This window comes from Bufo gargarizans, chromosome 3 (genome assembly GCF_014858855.1).
Source record: "Bufo gargarizans isolate SCDJY-AF-19 chromosome 3, ASM1485885v1, whole genome shotgun sequence".
NCBI classification, from domain to species: Eukaryota; Metazoa; Chordata; class Amphibia; order Anura; family Bufonidae; genus Bufo; species Bufo gargarizans.
Genome location: NC_058082.1, coordinates 27,327,185 through 27,347,686, shown reverse-complemented (window position 1 = coordinate 27,347,686; position 20,502 = coordinate 27,327,185). Strand labels below are relative to the sequence as shown.

The window sequence follows — 20,502 nt, the reverse complement described above, 5'->3', positions numbered from 1 at the left end:
ATTTCTGCAGAGATGCAGCTTTACGAGGGCTTTTTTTTATTTATTTTTGCCAAATGAGCTGTCATTTTGGGCTACATAAGACTTATTGATGAACCTTGCTTTTAATAGGAGAGAGGATTAAAATACTTTTACTGCGCGCGTTCATTTTATAGTTGGAGCTTACTGCTGGGCACAGCTCCTGAGCCTGCACCAGGCAAGCTATGCGGGGGGAAGTGGCTAAAGGGGTAATCCCTTCTCAGTATTTATGGAATATCGCTAGGATATTTCACAAATGTCACATAGGGGTGGGTCCCACCTCTGGGACCCGCATCCAATTCCAGAATGGGGCCCTGAAGTGAAGGAAAGCACACTGTGCATGCATGGCGTCCATACCATTCACTGTGATGGCAGTTAAAATAACAGAATGAGTGCACTCGACAATTTTTGGAAATCCGATATTGGTGCGTGGAAAGTCAGGGTTCAGCTATTTTCAGAACTCCCACAATAAATGGTGTACAGCTGCTCTCCCTGCAATTCAGGGGCCTCGTTCTGGAGGAAGGAGGGTGTTACGGAGGTGGGACCTGCACCTATCTGACATTTATGAAATATCCTAGCGGTATGCAATAAATATTGCATACCTATGACACTGGATGACCTGTTACATGTGCGCTTGGAAGCTGAAGGCATCTGTGTTGGTGCCATGGTCATATGTACCCACATTGCTGGGAAAAATGAAGTTTTAATATATGCAAATGAGCCTCTAGGAGCAACGGGGGCGTTACCATTACACCTAGAGGCTCTGCTCTCTCTGAAACTGCAGCGCACTCTGCAATTTGATTGACAGGATCAGATGTGATCACGTTTACATTGCCTGGGCCAGTCAGCGTGGAGAGGGTGCGGCAGTTGCAGAGTGAGCAGAGCCTCTAGGTGTAATGGTAACTCCCCCGTTGCTCCTAGAGGCTCATTTGCATATATTAAAACTTCCATTTTTCTCCGCAATGTGAGCACACATGAACATGGAAGCAGCACAGATGCCTTCAGACAGGGGTGGACTGGCCATAGACCCTACAGGGACATTTTCTGGTGGACCGATGCCCAGGGGGCCACCAGAGCCCCCCTCATGGCCTGGTATATATCAACTCTCAGCGTTAATTAATGCTAGGAGCATCAGGTACTCATTCATCTGGTCGGCGGGCGCAGATGCCCTCCTGAATTCAACTGCATCGTCGTCCTCAGGACACAGATACAGTTCAATACTTGAGCAGGAGTATTTTGTGTTGCACTGTAGTATTTTTGGTTCTGCTGGGGACATATTTTGTGCTGCACTACAGTTCTGTTGGCCCCTGCCTACTTGTGTCGCTCCACCTTCTCTCAATCTTGGCCCAGCTTAAATATAGGGCCATTTTTCGTTTTTTTTTTCCAGGGCCACTAAGTTTTCAGTCCGCCCCTGCCTTCAGCTGCCAAGTGCACATGTAACAGGTCAGCCAGTTTCATAGGTACAAAACTGCTGACAGATGCCCTTTAAAGGACCGGTACATCCTATGTACTGAAGGAGGAGAGAGACTATTTCAGAGCAGTGTGGCGTTACATTACCCCCACCATCCACACTCACTGTCTCGTATATTGATTGTTGCAGTAGTCTGGCCATTTATGTGCTAAAAAAAAAACTGCAGGTTGAGCGGAATGAAAAGTGATCGATTCTGTGCCATGGTGCGTGAAATTGTTTTTTATTTTTGACAATTATGCAAATCCTGTCCATGCAATATTAAACTGGACCTGTATAATGTATCTGCCCCTTACGACCCCAATGCATCCGAATGGAAACCATTTCCCTTTTTTTCTATTGCAGCCCATTCCTTACAGTGACATCTCTACTGACTGTACAGTTCCACCTGTTGTTCCCCGTTATCAGCCATTTCAGACTGAAGACTGGTTGACTACTGTCGGGAAGTTCGGAAAAATATCTGCCCTCATAATCACCACATTATTTCACGTATCCCCAGTATGCTGGATGAAACGGAGTTACCCTGATTGGGCAAACGGGTCTGGAATTACCACTTAAAGGTGTTTGTCCCCAACTCCTTCCCTCGCATGGATTCGTGTTGTAGTTATCTAAATAGTGGATGGCTGGGAGCGCTGCTGTGAAGGTAGAAATAAAGTCACGCTGAACTATCTTCGCGGCACATTCATTCTCAGGACTGTTGGCGGCCCGAAAGCAGGACTCCCACTGATTAAAGATAACATTACTGTACAACGAGGTTGTCCAGGCTTTTGACATTGATGGACTATCCTCAGGCTAGACCATCAATATCAGATTTGAGAGGGTCCAACACCCCACACCCCTTCCCGATCAGCTGCTACTACTACCAAACTATTAAAGGGGTTATCCCTTGACTAATGTAAAAAAGACATACAGTACATGATAAGCTCTTTCTAACAATGCTAGAACCAGCCCTGTACCTCACATGGATGCAGAGATCTCATCCATTGCTCTGCTAGATTTAGATTAAGCTGATAGCTCAAAGGGGCGTGACTTTCCTGCTGCAGCTAAGGGGCGTGTCCATTCTGCTGCAGCTCTCACCCTATCACAGATCAGAAGGCAATTGAAGGATGATACTGAGCATGTGCGGCCATCTCAGTGAGCAGGACAAAGAAATAAGAATTAAAAAAAAAACAGCAGGTGGCGCTATACAGATACATTTTATTGAATAACTCAGTGGCTATACAAATTTTTTAATTACATGCAATTACAAAACAATTCCGATCCAGGTGCTGGTTTGGAAACTAGAGAATATTTTTGGTGGGACATCCCCTTTAACTTCGATGGGAGCAGTGAACCAGTTACCAGCTCTGTCCACTACACAATCAATAGAGCTGTGAAATTCCAGCACTAGACCTAAAAAGGAAACAGCTGATCGGCGGGGGTCGGGGTGTCTGACCACTAGCAATCTGATACTGATGGCCTATCCTAAGGATAGGAAACCATTATTTATATCCTGAACAACCCATTTAAAGAGCTGAACCCGGACATACCCCCATTTTCACCCCTCCAGGCCCCCTGACATGAGCATCATCATTTCATGCTCCGATGCTCTCCCTTGCCCTGCGCTGTATCGCGCAGGGAAAGGGCATTTTTGTATATGTTTTTAACACTACTGGGCAGAGGCTTCCACCTAGCAGTGTCCCCGGTGATGTCACTGGCTCGGGTGAGTGAGCTTTAGTGCTGCCCTAGCTGTTTTACAGGCTAGGGCAGCGCTAAAGCTGGCCCATTAGTGCCGGGGATGCCACCGGGTTCACTGTTGGGCAGAAGCCTCAGTTAGCAGCCCCTATGGAGGGCCCGTTAAGTCACCGGATCTCCTAAAAAAGCCTTTGCCCTGCACGATTCAGCGTAGGGCACAGGAGAGCATCGGAGCATGAAATCAGGGGGGCTGCCTGGGTGAAAATGGGGATATGTCCGGGTTCATCTCCCTTTAAGACTTTCTGAACATCTCAGTGTATCATCAACTTCCAATATAGCAAGTATGAAATTCTTTGTTAGTTAATGATGTATCCAAAATTGAAAGGAAGACGCTTTTCCAGTCTTAGTGCCTCAGGCTTAATTCGGATTTTAGTACTTGGGAAGCCAGGCTGGTACTGATAGAGACGCGCTACGTCATTCTGACAGCAATATCCTAGGAAGAGGAACGGAACACTTTGTGAAAAACAAAAATGTTAATTTTGTATCTGGAATCCATTAAAGTAAAATGAAACAACTTTGCATTATGAATACGTTGAATTTTTCCACTAAGTTAACAGATAATAAGTTGGTGGAGTGGTTAAAGGGGTTGTTAACTAATTTCCAGACCTCTCAGCATGCTGGGCCCCGCGTTCCTACCATGATCATTCCTTCCCCATTCAGTTCTGTTCATTTATTCAGTTCCACATGCCAATAATCAAGGGGTTGTCCCATGAAAAATATTCTACAGTTTTGAAACCAGCGCCTGGATCTGAATACTTTTGTAATTGCATGTAATGAAACATTTTCAATAAAAATCTATCTGTATAGCGCCACCTGCTGTTGGTTTTTCTTCTTATTTCTTTGTCCCGCTCACTGAGGTGGCCGCACATGCTCAGTACCATCCTTCAGCTTCCACCTGATCTGAGAGAGGGAGAGAGGTGGATCAGAATGGACACGCCCCTTGACCTGCAGCAGAAAAGAAACTCCTCTAGAGCTGCAGCAGAATGCACACACCCCCTTAGATGCAGCAGATAAGACACGCCCCCTGAGCTGCAGCAGAAAGGACACTCCCTTCAGCCGCCAGCTTGATATAAATCTAGCAGAGCAATGAATGTGGAGATCTCTGGATCCATGTGAGGTACATGGATGGTTCTAACTTTGTTAGAAAGAAATTGTCATGTCCTATATGATGTCTGATTTTCATTTTTTTTACGTTAGTCATGGGATAACCCCTTTAACTGCAAACCACTGGAAATAAAACTGCCTCTTTGGAATTTCTCTGTCATTGCCTACAGATTTTCAGCGGATTTCTTCCTTGACTTAAAAATACATGTTTTATATACATGAGCAGGCAGCCTATTCTGCTGCCCGACTCTACGAGCATTTAGACACATGCAGCTGGCAATCAGACTCTCCAGAACGGTGCCAGCAGCAATTGGCAGTATGTCATTTTTAAACAGGCAATCTCCCTGTAGGTCTGATGAAGTGGCCCAGTATGAAGGGGAAAAAGGTGCAGTCAGACTAAGTAATTTTAATTTCTAGGAAGGGTAGAGTGTTATGTCGGCAGCAGTCTGCCAGGTTGCTAGTCTGCCCTCCAGAAACGTGCCCTCTGTCAGCCTGGCACTTGAAAGCAAAAGCCTCTTCTTATTGGCCATAGGACGTGCATTCTTTCTGGCTCTTAAAGGGCTAGTGAGCACCCTAATTCTTCCCAAGCTTATGGCTGGCCACTTCTGTGTTTTTAAGGCATCTTCCCATGTGGAAACGTGCCTGAGCAATAGGTTACTTAGCTTGTCTCATTCCTGCAAGGTGTGCTTTACCTGTCTGCCCGTTTCTTGGATATCGATCGTCCGCTGCCTGATCTAACCTCTGCTTTACATCCATAATGACCCTTCGCTGCCTGCCCTGAACTTGGACTGTGTAATGGATTGCTCGCACTCTGCCTGCCCTGAACTTGGACTGTGTAATGGATTGCTCGCACTCTGCCTGCCCTGAACTTGGACTGTGTAATGGATTGCTCGCACTCTGCCTGCCCTGAACTTGGAATGTGTAATGGATTGCTCGCACTCTGCCTGCCCTGACTTTGGCCTGCCTCCGACTATGGTTCTACCTGATCCCTCAGTGCTCCGCACCAGTGTCCCTGACCCCGTGGGTCAGCTGTTAACCACACAGAGACTACTCCTGTAGCGAAGTCCAGATTCCTGTACAGGGGTTGAAGGGTGAAAACCAGGGGGCTGCAAGGATAACGTCCTTACGATTAGCCCAAATTCAAATCTGTTGGTTGACGTAGTGGTTCCACACCCGCTGCAATAACATAGAGACGCAAAGGGGTTGTTTCATCAGGACACACCATCACATCCATATGCCCTAATGGAACATATAGAAAGGGGTTGGCCTGACAAGTCGGCTCCTATACAACTGCAGCCACCTTTTATTAACAATGTCTGACAGAGTTAAAACTTTTATATCTTTGAAATGGTTGATACTGTGATTTTTAGAACTTCAAAATCCCCTGCACAGAAACTCATAGGAAAAAGTTGTGACTGCCTGCAGTAACCACCAGGGGGAGCTTACTGCATTTGGTTCACACACTGGACTGAAGAATACAGCAGTGTGCAGAGAGCTCCCCCTAGTGGTGGCTGCAAATTACCTGTAGCTTGAAAAAGACCTTGGTGTCGAAACGTTGCTATATTTTTCGGTGTTAATAAAGATTGGATTTAAGACTGGGAGTGCTGCGGTTTTTCACATCTTCTCTGGCTGCAAATAACCATGAATTGGATGATCTGTCTCAGATGATATAGCACAATACGACATCAAACGACACACAATGTTGGGTCTAAAACCAAGATGAATGTAAAAAGTGGACCTTCACTTAAAGGAAAAGTGTCACCAATTTTTTTTTCTGCCAGTTAAAACCAGATGGCAAGGCATATCCTTTTTCTTTTCTGATTACAGATTTTTTTTACTGTATTTCCTGAACAGGATTATGGGCGTCCCATCTTCCCTGAGGCGTTCCTAACAGTATTTACAAAGCATTTTAAAAAACTGCTTTACGGCAGCCCCAAAGTCGATAGACACAATAGTCAGGAGGAGACCTCATTGACTTCTATTGGAGAGTTTTCTAGGCATCATTGTACAGAGAAAGAAGAGATAAGATTGACGATCACCCATTGTGAATGGGGATCCTGTCTTATCTATACACAGAGGTGATATCATTACAGGCAGGATTAGAATAACAGATAAGCAGGTAACAGTGTTTTGTTTTTGTTTGTTTAACTATAGATATTGACATGGAAAATTAAAAATAACAACACCAAAAATTCTTTGAAAAATATTTTAAACATAAAAATGTGATTTAAACAATAGGTCATTTTCTGATGACACATTCCCTTTAAATGTATAATGCATACAGTATAACGCACTTACTTCTTTACTGCCTCTCCAGGGGACAGGGAAGTGGCCACAGAGCTCCCAGGTTGAGACACATAGAAGAGCTGCTGCTCGTTCCTCACCGGCGCTATTTTGCACTCGTGTTCATGACCCCAAATTACCAAATCCAAAAAGTCATCTAGAAACTGCTCAGGGATGTAATTTGTGGCTCCGTGTTTACTCCTGTAAACAGGAAAAAAATAAATCTGATAAGTCATCAACAGGGAAACTGCTTTAAAACTACCATAATGGGGGATATATGAGGCCATCTTCAGTCACAGCTCCACCTCAGGAAGTGGGGAGTAATTCTGCAGAAACTCTGCTTTATCCATCAAGTCTGAAATTATCGGCTACTTCAGATGCAATCATTCTGCTGTCTTCCAATTATCCCTCAGATTCTGCACTGCGACCCTCCAGCAATTTACAGTATAATACAAGCGAATGGGTTTTTCAAAGCCCCATCCAGATGCACCAGAAAAATATCTGCAAGGAAATCAGAGCGTGCGTGGATTTTAAAATCTATGGCATGCTCATTCTGTTGTCAGTTTATCCTTGTGTAAGCGTAAGGCGTCTTACAGACCATGCAGTGCTCTTCTAGGGGTGGGGGGAAGAGTATGCAAATTAGCTCTTTTGAGAAAAAAAAAAAAAGCGGTGCCTCTGGTGCCAGAGAAGGAAGGTAGCTATCCTGCAAGTCAATATCCGATCTAATATAGGATTATAGCTAAGCCAGTATCTCACCTGCAGACAGCTATTTTGCACTTGCATGGCTTACACCTACTAGGCGCTTTCCAGAGGAAGAAATACCCACCAGATCCGGGGCAAAGGCCTCTTACCCAATTAAGCCAGTTCTCTCTGCTCTACACTGATAAGAGGCAATTCCCCCAAAACAGCTGTCTGCAGATGAATCATGGTCTTGGCTATAATCCTTAAAGGGGTTGTCCAGGTTCAGAGCTGAACCCGGACATACCCTTATTTTCACCCCGGCAGCCCTCCTGAGCCTGGCATCGGAGCATCTCATGCTCCGATGCGCTCCCGTGCCCTGCGCTAGATCGCGCAGGGCACAGGCTCTTGTGTTTTCAATAACACACTGCCAGGCGGTAACTTCCGCCCAGCAGTGTGTTCGGTGACGTCACCGGCTTTGAGGGGCGGGCTTTAGCTCTGCCCTAGCCGTTTTACTGGCTAGGGCAGAGCCAAATCCCGCCCATCAGTGCCGGTGACGTCACCGGGCTGCCTGTCAGCCCCATAGAGAGCCCGGTATGTCACCGGAACTCAGAAAAATGCCTTTGCCCTGCGCGATTTAGCGCAGGGCAAAGGAGAGCATCGGAGCATGAACTGCTCCGATGCTCATGTCAGGGGGGCTGCCGGGGTGAAAATGGAGGGATGTCCAGGTTCAGCTCTGAACCTGGACAACCCCTTTAATGATGTCTTGGGGCCTGTTTAAAAGATTAAACATTGATTTATTGGATAGCTAACTTCCAATAAGAGGCATCAGAGGCTCAGCCTTATTTTCTTTTTGGAAACAGCTACTGTATTTTTTGTCCTATAAGACGCATTCATCCAGTGCGTCTTATGGGGAAAATACTAATGAGCGCTTCCATTATGGAAGCGCTCATTAGTACTGGAGGACCAGGAAGTGGTGAATGCAGCGCTCCCCGGGCTCTGTACTAACCGCTACTGTAATTTGGATTCTGTTGCGGAAATGCTTCAACATGGAGAGAAAATGAAACACTTAGGGAAAGATTTACCAAGACTGGTATTTCATACTTAGATGGAGTGCAATGCGATCTGGGGTGTTGAAAATTTGAGTTCTGTATAAATTTGGGGGCTGAGTTGGGGGTCTGTACTAATTTGGGGTCTGATTTGGGTACTTATCTGGGGACTGTATGAATTTAGGGGCTAATCTTGGCTCTGTACTAATTTGAGGGTCTGTTTTGGGGGCTGATCTGGGGTCTGTGTAAATTTGGGGTCTGATCTGGTGGCTTATTTGGGGCATTAGTGAATTTGGGGCTGATTTGGGGTTTAATCAGGGGTCTGTTAATTTTGGGGTTTGATCTGGGGTCTGCATTAATTTTGGGGTATTTATTAATTTTGGGGTCGAGGGATACATATTAATTTTAGGGTCTGTGTGGGGGTCTGTATTAATTTTGGGGTCTGGAGGTCCTCTGGCACTTTTATTTCGGCAGTAAAATATTTTGAGTCATTGGGCAGCACTGTCGGTAAAGTAATGTGGGCAGCAGTAGCAGCAGGCACAGTATTAGGGGAAGCTACAGGATGGCAGTGTTAACGGGGCAGTTGACTACTAGGGGGTTTCTTTGCTATAGAAGGTAGGGATGGACTGCAGGACTCAAAGTCAGAGATGTGGCCTGAATCTCCTGGGCCCTAAAGTAAAATCTTTAGCAGGCGTCACCTACAGGGTGCCATCTATTGTAGTGTTTTCTTCTATGGCAAAGGTGGCAGCACACTCCTGGGCAACGATATCTGCACAATAGACTCTGCAGGATAAATAGCCATGATCGTCTGGACCAAATGTAGACAAAGAAAGAAAGTGAACGACTCAGATCAGTGAAGACGTCACCTCAGAGTCACTGGCACTGCGACTTTTTGTAGCATGACTGCTTGATTTTAACTATTTAGCTACAACACTGAGTGCTGCAGGTCCCTGAATATCACCTTCTGAACTGACTGAATGCGACTATATATTATTGGTACAGTATTTAAATATTTGGGGTCCCACTTTTGCCCAGCGACATAAATTTGTCTAAAACCAACCCTGTGCAAACCGCCTGTGAAATTTCCCGAAAAGTTAAATAGAAAGGTGAAGAACTTTATACAAACAGGAAATCTTTCTTATAGTTGTCGTAGTGTTCCAAAATGCATTTCTTCATTTACGTCAGTTGGAGCTTTGCTTTTCAAAGATAGTGCTCTGTTAGAGCCAATCAAATCCTTTGTATGGGCATATAAATGTCTAGATATAGAATACAACATTCTGTCTGCCTGCAGCCACCACTAGGGGGAGCTCAAAAGATTACATGCTGCTGCATTCTATGTAAAACAGTATTCAGTGAGCTCCCTCTAGTGGTGGCTACAGGAACCCAGAATGTTATCTGTGAAAAACTATGCATATGCGGGGGAGTTGGAGCCCTGTATAAGAAAAATCGGGCTTTTTAATGGCTAGAAAATATATTTAAAAATGCAAAAACTGAAAGAACTTTCTTGACACAGACCAGATGTTCGGCCCATACCAGGAGAATTTACCAGACTGCCATACCTGTTCTGATGAATTACAAATAAGTTGAACCAGCTGGATTCGTCCTCCCGGGGGCGTAACATCGTGACTTGTTTATTCACAAACATTCGATAAAGTCTTTCATCCGGAATAGAACCTATAGGGAGACAACGGAGAACAGCTAATGAAGAGAGAACATGCTCTGTGCTATAAGCAGAGGAAACATATCTTAAAGGGTAACTGTCATGTTTTAATCACAAAATCAATGTCAGCATATGTTACTGCTGCAGCAGCATTAAGCATAAAGCAATCTTTAATTTCTTCACTTACCACTGTTTTCCTTGAGTTTTTCTCTTAGTTACAGCTGTTTAAACATTTTACAATAATAGGACCTTCTCAAGATGGCTCCTCTGCCAGTTCTCTAAAGCCAAAACTGCTTTCCCTCACTTCCCATACACACTTGCTGTAGCCAGCAGTTCCCTGCCAGCCAATCAGATTGGATTACTGAGAGACACGCCTCCTCACTCTGAAGCCTAATGCAGGCATGCAGTGTGAAGGACCGCCCCTCCGTCTTCCTAGCCGGAGACAGATGACCCATAGCAGCGGTCTATTAGGGGAGCAGTGGAAAGGGACAGGAGACATTAACCCCTTAGTGACCACCCATACGTGTTTTTACGGCGGTCACTAAGGGGCCTTAGGCTGGGCCGCCGCGTTTTTACGGCGGCCCGGTCTAAGCGCTGCACGGCTCCCCCGTGCAGCGGGGAGCACGGACCCGGCTCTCACATGAGAGCCGGGACCCTGCTCTAACAGCCCGGACCGGCAGGAGTGCCGATCCGGGCTGTTTAACCCTTTACATGCCGGGCGCAATGGCGTCCGCTGCATGTAAAGTGGTGACAGAGGGAACGGACTCCCTCTGTTTCCCATCAGCACCCCGAAAATAAGATTGCGGGGTGCTGATGTGTTCGGAAGCTTACCTTGCTTCCGATCAGGGCCCCGAGCCTGTCTGTAGTTATCTCCAGCAGGCTGTGCCTCTCTGGCGCAGCCTGCTGGTCAAGGTTTGAATAGCATTGCTTTTGAAATGTAATGCCTTATAGAGATAATGCATTACATTTTAAAAGCAATCAAAATACTGTATATTATAGTCCCCTTGTGGGACTTTTAAGTAGTAAAAAAAAATTAAAAAAGAAATACACATTTATTAAATAAAAAAAATTCCATAAAATAAAAAAATATGCTTTTTTTTTTCCATTGAAAATACGCTTTTCAATGAAAAAAATTGCAATAAGAAAATATCCCCCATATGTTTGGTATTGCCGCGTCCGTAACGACCCGGACTACATAAATATTACATAAGTTATCCCCTATGGTGAACGCCGTAAAAAATTAAAATAAAAAAAAGACAGAAATTCTAATTTATTCTTAGTTTCCACCGAAAAAAACGTAATAACAAGCGATCAAAAAGCGCCATTTACTCCAAGATGATACCAATGAAAAATACAAGTTGTCCATCAAAAATAAAGCCCTCACACAACTCCATAGAAAAAGAAAAAAGAAAGTTATGGGTCTTGTAAAGTGGCAATGCAAAATAATTTTTTTGGTTAATAAAAGGGGTTTTATTGGAAAAAAAAGTAGTAAAACGTAAAAAACATAAGTATTTAGTATCACTGTAATCGTACTGACCCAGAGAATAAAGATATTATGTTATTTGTACCGAAAAATGAACGCCGTAAAATTTATAATGTAAAAACGCAGTGGCAGTATTGCTATTTTCCCCCATCTCCCTCCCAGAAAGAGTTAATAAAAGTTAATCAGAAAGTTATGTGTACCCCAAAATGGTGCCATTAAAAACTACAACTTGTCCCGTAAAAAACAAGCCCTCATAAAGCTATATAGACGAAAAAATTAAAAAGTTATATCTCTTGGAACGAGACCATGAAAAAAGGAAGAAAAACGCTTGGTCATAAAGGCCCAAACAGGCTTGGTCACTAAGGGGTTAATGAAAGCTGTTATTATAAGGTAATTACAGGTCTTTTGGCAATCATTGACAGACTAACTCAGGTATACATGCCTAGCTCCAATAAACTAGCAAATAAATAAAAAAAATATGACAGTTACCCTTGAAAGACAAATCAGTAATTTTAAACGAGTTCTTGTTTTTTTAAATCTGATTTCTTTGCAAAATTCTGTTCTGCTGATTAATTTCTCCCCTTAAGCATGATCAACCCTACTAAACCAGATATATTGCCTGGTAGGGTTGATCATGCTGAGTGAAATGGTAACTGGCAGCAGCGGAGCCCCTGGTCAAGGCAGAGAGGGCTGTACGGGGAGGGGAGCATACACACCTCTCAATTCTCCCAGCACCTGGGCTCCTCCACTCTCGCCTCCACTGCAGCTTACTAAGCCGGCACTTGCACACTCTGAATATGTGCAGATTGAGTGCACAAGCGCCAGCTTAGTGAGCCACAGCGCAGGCGAGAGTGGAGAAGCACAACTGCTGGGACGATGGAGAGGCAAGTATGCTCTCCTCCCCGTACAGCCCTCTCTCTTGTACAGAGCCTCCGCTGCCACCAATGAGAGTCGGGACCAACATCTTAGCAAAATCATGCATTCCCAGTAGGCCCCCCACCACCACTGATGAGCATTTTAAAATGCATTGTGTCTGTGCAAGTAATTTGGAGCTCTGTACAATTAAAGAAGAGCTCCAACCACAAAGAAGAAGCATCAAGAAGTTACCAGGAGTTAAAGGGGTTGGTCGTAAACCTCTACAGGGAAAATGGACAGGGGATTCCATCAACGGGATATCCCTTTAATAACAAGTTGCATGCTGAAATGGATAATCAAAAGGGCAAGAGAGAAGACAGAGGGAATAGGAGAGACATTTAAAGGGAACCTTTTACCAGGTATGGGGCCCACTAAGCCACCATCACATCACTATCTAGCCCAAATCTGCTCATAGACAAAACTACCTGTCCCACAAAGAACAGTAAATGACAATCAAAGTTACAGGAAGAAGAGTCCTGGACTCTTCTCCAGCGGCAAAAGGTACACGAGCACTGTACAGATGGAACAGAGAGTACATCTCGTGTCACTGCGCATGCACCTGACGTACAGTGCATGCGCTGTAAAGCAAGGTATATCGTCCTCGGCTTCATCTGTGCAGTCCCAGACTCTTCTCCCCTAGTAACTTTGATTATCATTGGATGGGTGTTCTAGGGGCAGGTGCAGGACCCTAAATCACAGCTCCATAACAGCATGCTGTTGGTTTAGTGGCCCTTAAAAAAAAAAGAGAGCGACTCTCATTTCAGTGATATGTCAGAAGTGGTGACCGGTGGGGGTCCAGATTTTGAGACTGCTAAAACAAAGGGGCAGAAGCGGTCAGCTGTATCACTAGCTAAAGCCTGTCTCATAAAAAGTCTGGAATAAGCTTGTGACATACATATGCTGGACTTTTACGTGCTGCGCTCCTGTCAGTTTTTGTCAGCCATTAAAAGGGTTGTGTCACGAAAAACATATTCAAATTTTTTTTTTTTTAAACCAGCCCCTGGATCTGAATACTTTAGTAACGGCATGTAATTAAAAATTTAGTATAGCCGCTGAGTTATTCAATAAAATGTATTGGTATAGCGCCACCTGCTGTTTGTTCTTTTTCTTATTTTTTTTGTCCATGTCACTGAACTGGTCGCACGCGATCAGTTTAAATCTTCAACTGCCACCAGCCATATGTTCTGTTAGAAGCTGTGGCAGTTACAGGGAGAGAGCTTCAGCAGAAAGGACACACCTCATGAGTTTCCAGGCTGAATATAATCTAGCAGAGCAATTACAGCAGTGAATGTGGAGATCTCTGGATCCATGTGAGGTACAGGGCTGGTTCTAGCTTTGTTAGAAATAGATGGTCATGTACTGTATGATGTCTGATTTTAATTTTTTACATCAATCATGGCATAACCCCTTTAAGACTCATTATGTAAATTGACTGATTCTAGTCATTTTAAGAAAATAATACGCAAATCAATCCTTTCCCCGTCTATAAAGAGATAAATTAAGATATTTGGCTAATTAAATATACTGTGGCAGCATATTTTGTGCTAAAGGGGTTGTGCAGGACTAGAAAAACATGGCTGCTGTGTTCCAGAAATTGTGCCACCCCTGTCCACAGGTTGTCTGTGGTATTGCAGCGCTAGTGCCATTCACTCCAAAGTAGCTGAGCTGCAGTGCCAGAAACAACCAATGACGCTGTTTTGAGAAGAAAGCGGTCAAGTTTTCCGAATACTGGGCACACCCTTTTACATTTAATATTGGGGTTTCTTCATGTAGGTTATGTAATCCTACAACAGAGTTATATATCCTTGTGCATCTTGTTTTAGTGACTACTTCTTCATAATGCAAGTGGTGAACCCAAGGTTCAGAGCTGGGTTGGCTATTATTCACTATTGTAAATAGTAAGAAGTCTTATAGGCCAGGCAATGCTCCTCTGGATACTGGGGAAAAAAGATATGCAAATAGGCTCTCTTTCCATAAAGAAAAGAAAGCTGAACCTCTGATGCCACCAGATGTAAGGTATCTATAATGTTCGACCTTTTAACCACTTCAGCCCCGCTAGCTGAAACCCCCTTCATGACCAGGCCACTTTTTACACTTCGGCACTACACTCCTTTCACCGTTTATTGCTCGGTCATGCAACTTACCACCCAAATGAATTTTACCTCCTTTTCTTCTCACTAATGGAGCTTTCATTTGGTGGTATTTCATTGCTGCTGACATTTTTACTTTTTTTGTTATTAATCGAAATGTAACGATTTTTTTGCAAAAAAATGACATTTTTCACTTTCAGCTGTAAAATTTTGCAAATTGGGTAAAAGTTATAGCGTTTACAAACTATGGTACAAAAATTTGAATTTCCGCTTTTTGAAGCAGCTCTGACTTTCTGAGCACCTGTCATGTTTCCTGAGGTTCTACAATGCCCAGACAGTAGAAAAACCCCACAAATGACCCCATTTCGGAAAGTAGACACCCTAAGGTATTCGCTGATGGGCATAGTGAGTTCATAGAACTTTTTATTTTTTGTCACAAGTTAGCGGAAAATGATGATGATTTTTTATTAAAATTTTTTTCTTACAAAGTCTCATATTCCACTAACTTGCGACAAAAAATAAAAAATTCTAGGAACTCGCCATGCCCCTCACGGAATACCTTGGGGTGTCTTCTTTCCAAAATGGGGTCACTTGTGGGGTAGTTATACTGCCCTGGCAATTTAGGGGCCCAAATGTGTAAGAAGTACCTTGCAATCAAAATCTGTAAAAAATGGCCTGTGAAATCCGAAAGGTGCTCTTTGGAATGTGTGCCCCTTTGCCCACCTTGGCTGCAAAAAAAGTGTCACACATCTGGTATCGCCGTACTCAGGAGAAGTTGGGGAATGTGTTTTGGGGTGTCATTTTACATATACCCATGCTGGGTGAGAGAAATATCTTGGCAAAAGACAACTTTTCCCATTTTTTTATACAAAGTTGGCATTTGACCAAGATATTTTTCTCACCCAGCATGGGTATATGTAAAATGACACCCCAAAACACATTGCCCAACTTCTCCTGAGTACGGCGATACCACATGTGTGACACTTTTTTGCAGCCTAGATGCGCAAAGGTGCCCAAATTCCTTTTAGGAGGGCATTTATAGACATTTGGATCCCAGACTTCTTCTCACGCTTTAGGGCCCCTAAAAAGCCAGGGCAGTATAAATACCCCACATGTGACCCCACTTTGGAAAGAAGACACCCCGAGGTATTCAATGAGGGGCCTGGCGAGTTCATAAGTTAGCGGATATTGATTTTTTTTGTTTTTTTCTCACAAAGTCTCACTTTCCGCTAACTTAGGACAAAAATTTCAATCTTTCATGGACTCAATATGCCCCTCACGGAATACCTTGGGGTGTCTTCTTTCCGAAATGGGGTCACATGTGGGGTATTTATACTGCCCTGGCTTTTTAGGGGCCCGAAAGCGTGAGAAGAAGTCTGGAATATAAATGTCTAAAAATGTTTACGCATTTGGATTCCGTGAGGGGTATGGTGAGTTCATGTGAGATTTTATTTTTTGACACAAGTTAGTGGAATATGAGACTTTGTAAGAAAAAACAAAAACAAAAACAAACAAAAAATTTCCGCTAACTTGGGCCAAAAAAATGTCTGAATGGAGCCTTACAGGGGGGGGTGATCAATGACAGGGGGGTGATCAATGACAGGGGGGTGATCACCCATATAGACTCCCGGATCACCCCCCTGTCATTGATCACCCCCCTGGTAAGGCTCCATTCAGACGTCCGTATGATTTTTACGGATCCATGGATCGGATCCGCAAAACACATGCGGACGTCTGAATGGAGCCTTACAGGGGGGTGATCAATGACAGGGGGGTGATCAATGACAGGGGGGTGATCACCCATATAGACTCCCTGATCACCCCCCTGTCATTGATCACCCCCCTGTAAGGCTCCATTCAGACGTCCGTATGATTTTTACGGATCCATGGATACATGGATCGGATCCGCAAAACACATGCGGACGTCTGAATGGAGCCTTACAGGGGGGTTATCAATGACAGGGGGTGATCAGGGTGATCACCCCCCTGTCACTGATCACCCCCCCTGTAAGGCTCCATTCAGACGTCCGTATGATTTTTACGGATCAATGGATACATGGATCGGATCCGCAAAACACATGCGGACGTCTGAATGGAGCCTTACAGGGGAGTTATCAATGACAGGGAGTGATCAGGGTGATCACCCACCTGTCACTGATCACCCCCCCTGTAAGGCTCCATTCAGACGTCCGTATGATTTTTACGGATCCATGGATAGGATCCGCAAAACACATGCGGACGTCTGAATGGAGCCTTACAGGGGGGTTATCAATGACAGGGGGTGATCAATGACAGGGGGTGATCAGGGAGTGTATATTGGTGATCACCCACCTGTCATTGATCACCCCCCTGTAAGGCTCCATTCAGACGTCCGCATGTGTTTTGCGGATCCGATCCATGTATCCATGGATCCGTAAAAATCATGCGGACGTCTGAATGGAGCCTTACAGGGGGGTGATCAATGACAGGGGGTGATCAGGGAGTGTATATGGGTGATCACCCGCCTGTCCTTGATCACCCCCCTGTAAGGCTCCATTCAGACGTCCGCATGTGTTTTGCGGATCCGATCCATGTATCCGTAAAAATCATACGGACGTCTGAATGGAGCCTTACAGGGGGGTGATCAATGACAGGGGGGTGATCACTGACAGGGGGTGATCAGTGAGTGTATATGGGTGATCACCCGCCTGTCATTGATCACCCCCCCTGTAAGGCTCCATTCAGACGTCCGCATGTGTTTTGCGGATCCGATCCATGTATCCGTGGATCCGTAAAAATCATACGGACGTCTGAACGGAGCCTGACAGGGGGGTGATCAATGACAGGGGGGTGATCAGGGAGTTTATATGGGGTGATCAGGGGTTAATAAGTGACGGGGGGGGGGGGTGTAGTGTAGTGTGGTGTTTGGTGCAACTGTACTGAGCTACCTGAGTCCTCTGGTGGTCGATCCTAACAAAAGGGACCACCAGAGGACCAGGTAGCAGGTATATTAGACGCTGTTATCAAAACAGCGTCTAATATACCTGTTAGGGGTTAAAAAATTCGGATCTCCAGCCTGCCAGCGAGCGATCGCCGCTGGCACGCTGGAGATCCACTCGCTTACCTTCCGTTCCTGTGAGCGCGCGCGCGCCTGTGTGCGCGCGTTCACAGGAAATCTCGGCTCTCGCGGGAGGACGCGTATATGCGTCCACCCAGAAAAGCAGGGCCGCCGGCAGGACGCAATCCTGCGTACGGCGGTCCTGGAGTGGTTAAACAGGCCATGAAGCATAACCTGGATGACAGCTAAGCCAGTATCCCATCTGCAGTCAACTATTTCAGCTGCACTGATGAGGGGCAATCACCCCAAAACAGTTGTGGTACTCTCTTACCCATCATCTAACTTATGCTTCCAGTCCTGTTTAAAAGTTAGAGCATTGACTTATAGGATCATTTGCTCAGGGTTTTTATTTTTGGAAAGAGAGTTAATTTGCATAAACGGATAAGGGACATGGATGTTATGAGGAAAGATTATAAGTGTACCTAACGTTTGGAATAAACTCAAAACTACTCTAAATTGTATAAAATGATTTTTTTTTTATATACATTTAATATTTTTTACGTTTTTTACAGGTTTTCCATAAGAAATATACACCAGAAGTTCAAGCATCTACTGCGCTGAGGAATCCATATAGAGACAGGCTTTAGAGGAGTGGGTACATGCACGAGTAGTGATGTGCTATACAGAGCTCCTGCCTGAACTTTATACAAGGCTGTAGCAGAAGTGACAGTAAGAACAATAAATCTGTGCAATAGACTACCTCAGCAGCTTCACCTTAACAGCAGCAAATCCATAGAGCAGACTACCTCAGCAGCTGGTTCTTCACCTTAACAGCAGTGAATCTATAGAGAATAGACTACCTCAGGAGTTGATTTTTTAAGAGCAGTTAGTCTGTGGAATTGACTACCTCAGGAGCATTGGTTCTTTACTGTAAGAGCAGTGAATCTGTGGACTCTCAGGGCTCCAGATGGCGACCAAAATGGTCGCCAATGCGACTTAGAATTTACAAATTTACAGAATTTACAAATGGCGACCCTCCGCGGCAGCTCTGCAGTAGAACAGCGACTGGCACAAGAGCTGATAGTACCCTGCCCCGCCGCCGATGTTCTCCTCAGTCTTAGGCCCCATGCACACGGCCGTTGTTCACGGCCGTGTGCGGGGCGTGGAACCGCGGCCTGGATCCCTCCTGAGAGCAGGAGCGCACGGCGTCACTGGTTGCTATGACGCCGTGCGCTCCCTGCTGCCGGCACAGTACAGTAATACACTGGTATGTCGCTCCCTGCTGCCGGCACAGTACAGTAATACACTGGTATAGATCATACCAGTGTATTACTGTACTGTGCCGGCAGCAGGGAGCGCACGGCGTCATAGCAACCAGTGACGCCGTGCGCTCCTGCTCTCAGGAGGGATCCAGGCCGCGGTTCCACGCCCCGCACACGGCCGTGAACAACGGCCGTGTGCATGGGGCCTTAGTCAGTGAGTCACAGCACACAACAGCAGAGCCGCTGGCAGCAGGGAGGGGAGGGGCTCGGGAGGAGTGTAATCTGATCCTAGAGTGGAAGCTGCTGCTGCCAGCCCCTCCCCTCCCCGCCCACCAACCAATCAGAGCTGAGGCAGTGAGTCACACAGCACACAATAGCAGAGCCGCTGGCAGCAGGGAGGGGAGGGGCTGGGAGGAGTGTAATCTGATCCTAGAGTGGAAGCTGCTTCTGCCAGCCCCTCCCCTCCCCGCCCACCAACCAATCAGAGCTGAGTCACTGACAAGTACAGGGAGAAAGAATCGAATGAGTCACAGGTGAAAAGAACTAAAGATCCGACTTGGTTAGTGACTCATTCGATTCTTTCTTAGACTCCCTGTACAGTGTGCCCCCCCCCCCCAACACCCCAGTATAAGAAACATTGGTGGCACAGTGTGGCCCCCCCCCCCCCCCAGTATAAGAAACATTGGTGGCACAGTGGGAAGTGCCAATGAGGGTTAAAAAATAATTTTAAAAAATTAACTCACCTCCTCCAGTTGATCGCGTAGCTGCCGGTCTCCTGTTCTTTCCTCAGGACCTGTGGTGATGTCACTGAGCTCATCACATGGTCCATTACCATGGTGATGAATCATGTGATGGATCATGTGATGAGCACAGTGATGTCACCACAGGTCCTTTGACAGGTCCTGAAGAAAGAACAGGAGACGATCAATTGGAGGAGGTGAGTTAATTTTTTTTTTTTTTTTTTAACCCTCGTTGGCACTGCCCACTGCGCCAATGTTCATTATATTGAGGGGGGGCACACTGCACCACCAATGTTTATTATACTGGGGTGTTGGGGGGGGGTGCACACTGCGCCACCAATGTTTATTATATTGAGGGGGGCACACTGCGCCCGCCAATGTTTATTATACTGGGGTGTTGGGGGGTGCGCACTGCGCCACCAATGTTTATTATATTGAGGGGGGCACACTGCGCCACCAGTGTTTATTATACTGGGGTGTTGGGGGGGGGTGCGCACTGCGCCACCAATGTTTCTTATATTGGGGGGGGGGGGCGCACTGCGCCACCAATGTTTATCAAACTGGGGTGTTGGGGGGGGGGGGCGCACTACGCCACCAATGTTTATTATATTGGGGGAGCACACTGCGCCACCAATGTTTATCATACTGGGGTGATGGGGGGGCGCACTGCGCCACCAATGTTTATTATATTGACCTTCTACTATGCATTCTGTATTAAAGAATGCTATTATTTTCCCTTAGAACCATGTTATAAGGGAAAATAATACAGTGAATAGACTTTCATCCTAGCAACCATGAGTGAAAATCGCACCGCATCCGCACTTGCTTGCGATTTTCACGCAGCCCCATTAGCTTCTATGGGGCCTGCGTTGCGTGAAAAACGCACAACATAGAGCATGCTGCGATTTTCACGCAACGCACAAGTGATGTGTGAAAATCACCCCTCATGTGCACAAATTGAATATGGCAGGAGATGGTTGTTTA

The 20,502-nt window shown here is 45.5% G+C and overlaps 1 protein-coding gene across 1 annotated transcript in view; it reads right to left on the bottom strand.

The window, feature by feature from the left end:
• MRE11 (MRE11 homolog, double strand break repair nuclease) overlaps positions 1-20,502 on the bottom strand; it is a 295,143-nt gene that overhangs the window by 223,867 nt on the left and 50,774 nt on the right. Inside the window, exons 7-8 of the mRNA XM_044284591.1 lie at positions 9,891-10,005; positions 6,620-6,805 (exon numbers count right to left, since the gene is read on the bottom strand). Of these exons, the coding sequence (XP_044140526.1) occupies positions 6,620-6,805; positions 9,891-10,005 (301 nt within the window). The remainder of the gene's footprint in view (positions 1-6,619; positions 6,806-9,890; positions 10,006-20,502) is intronic.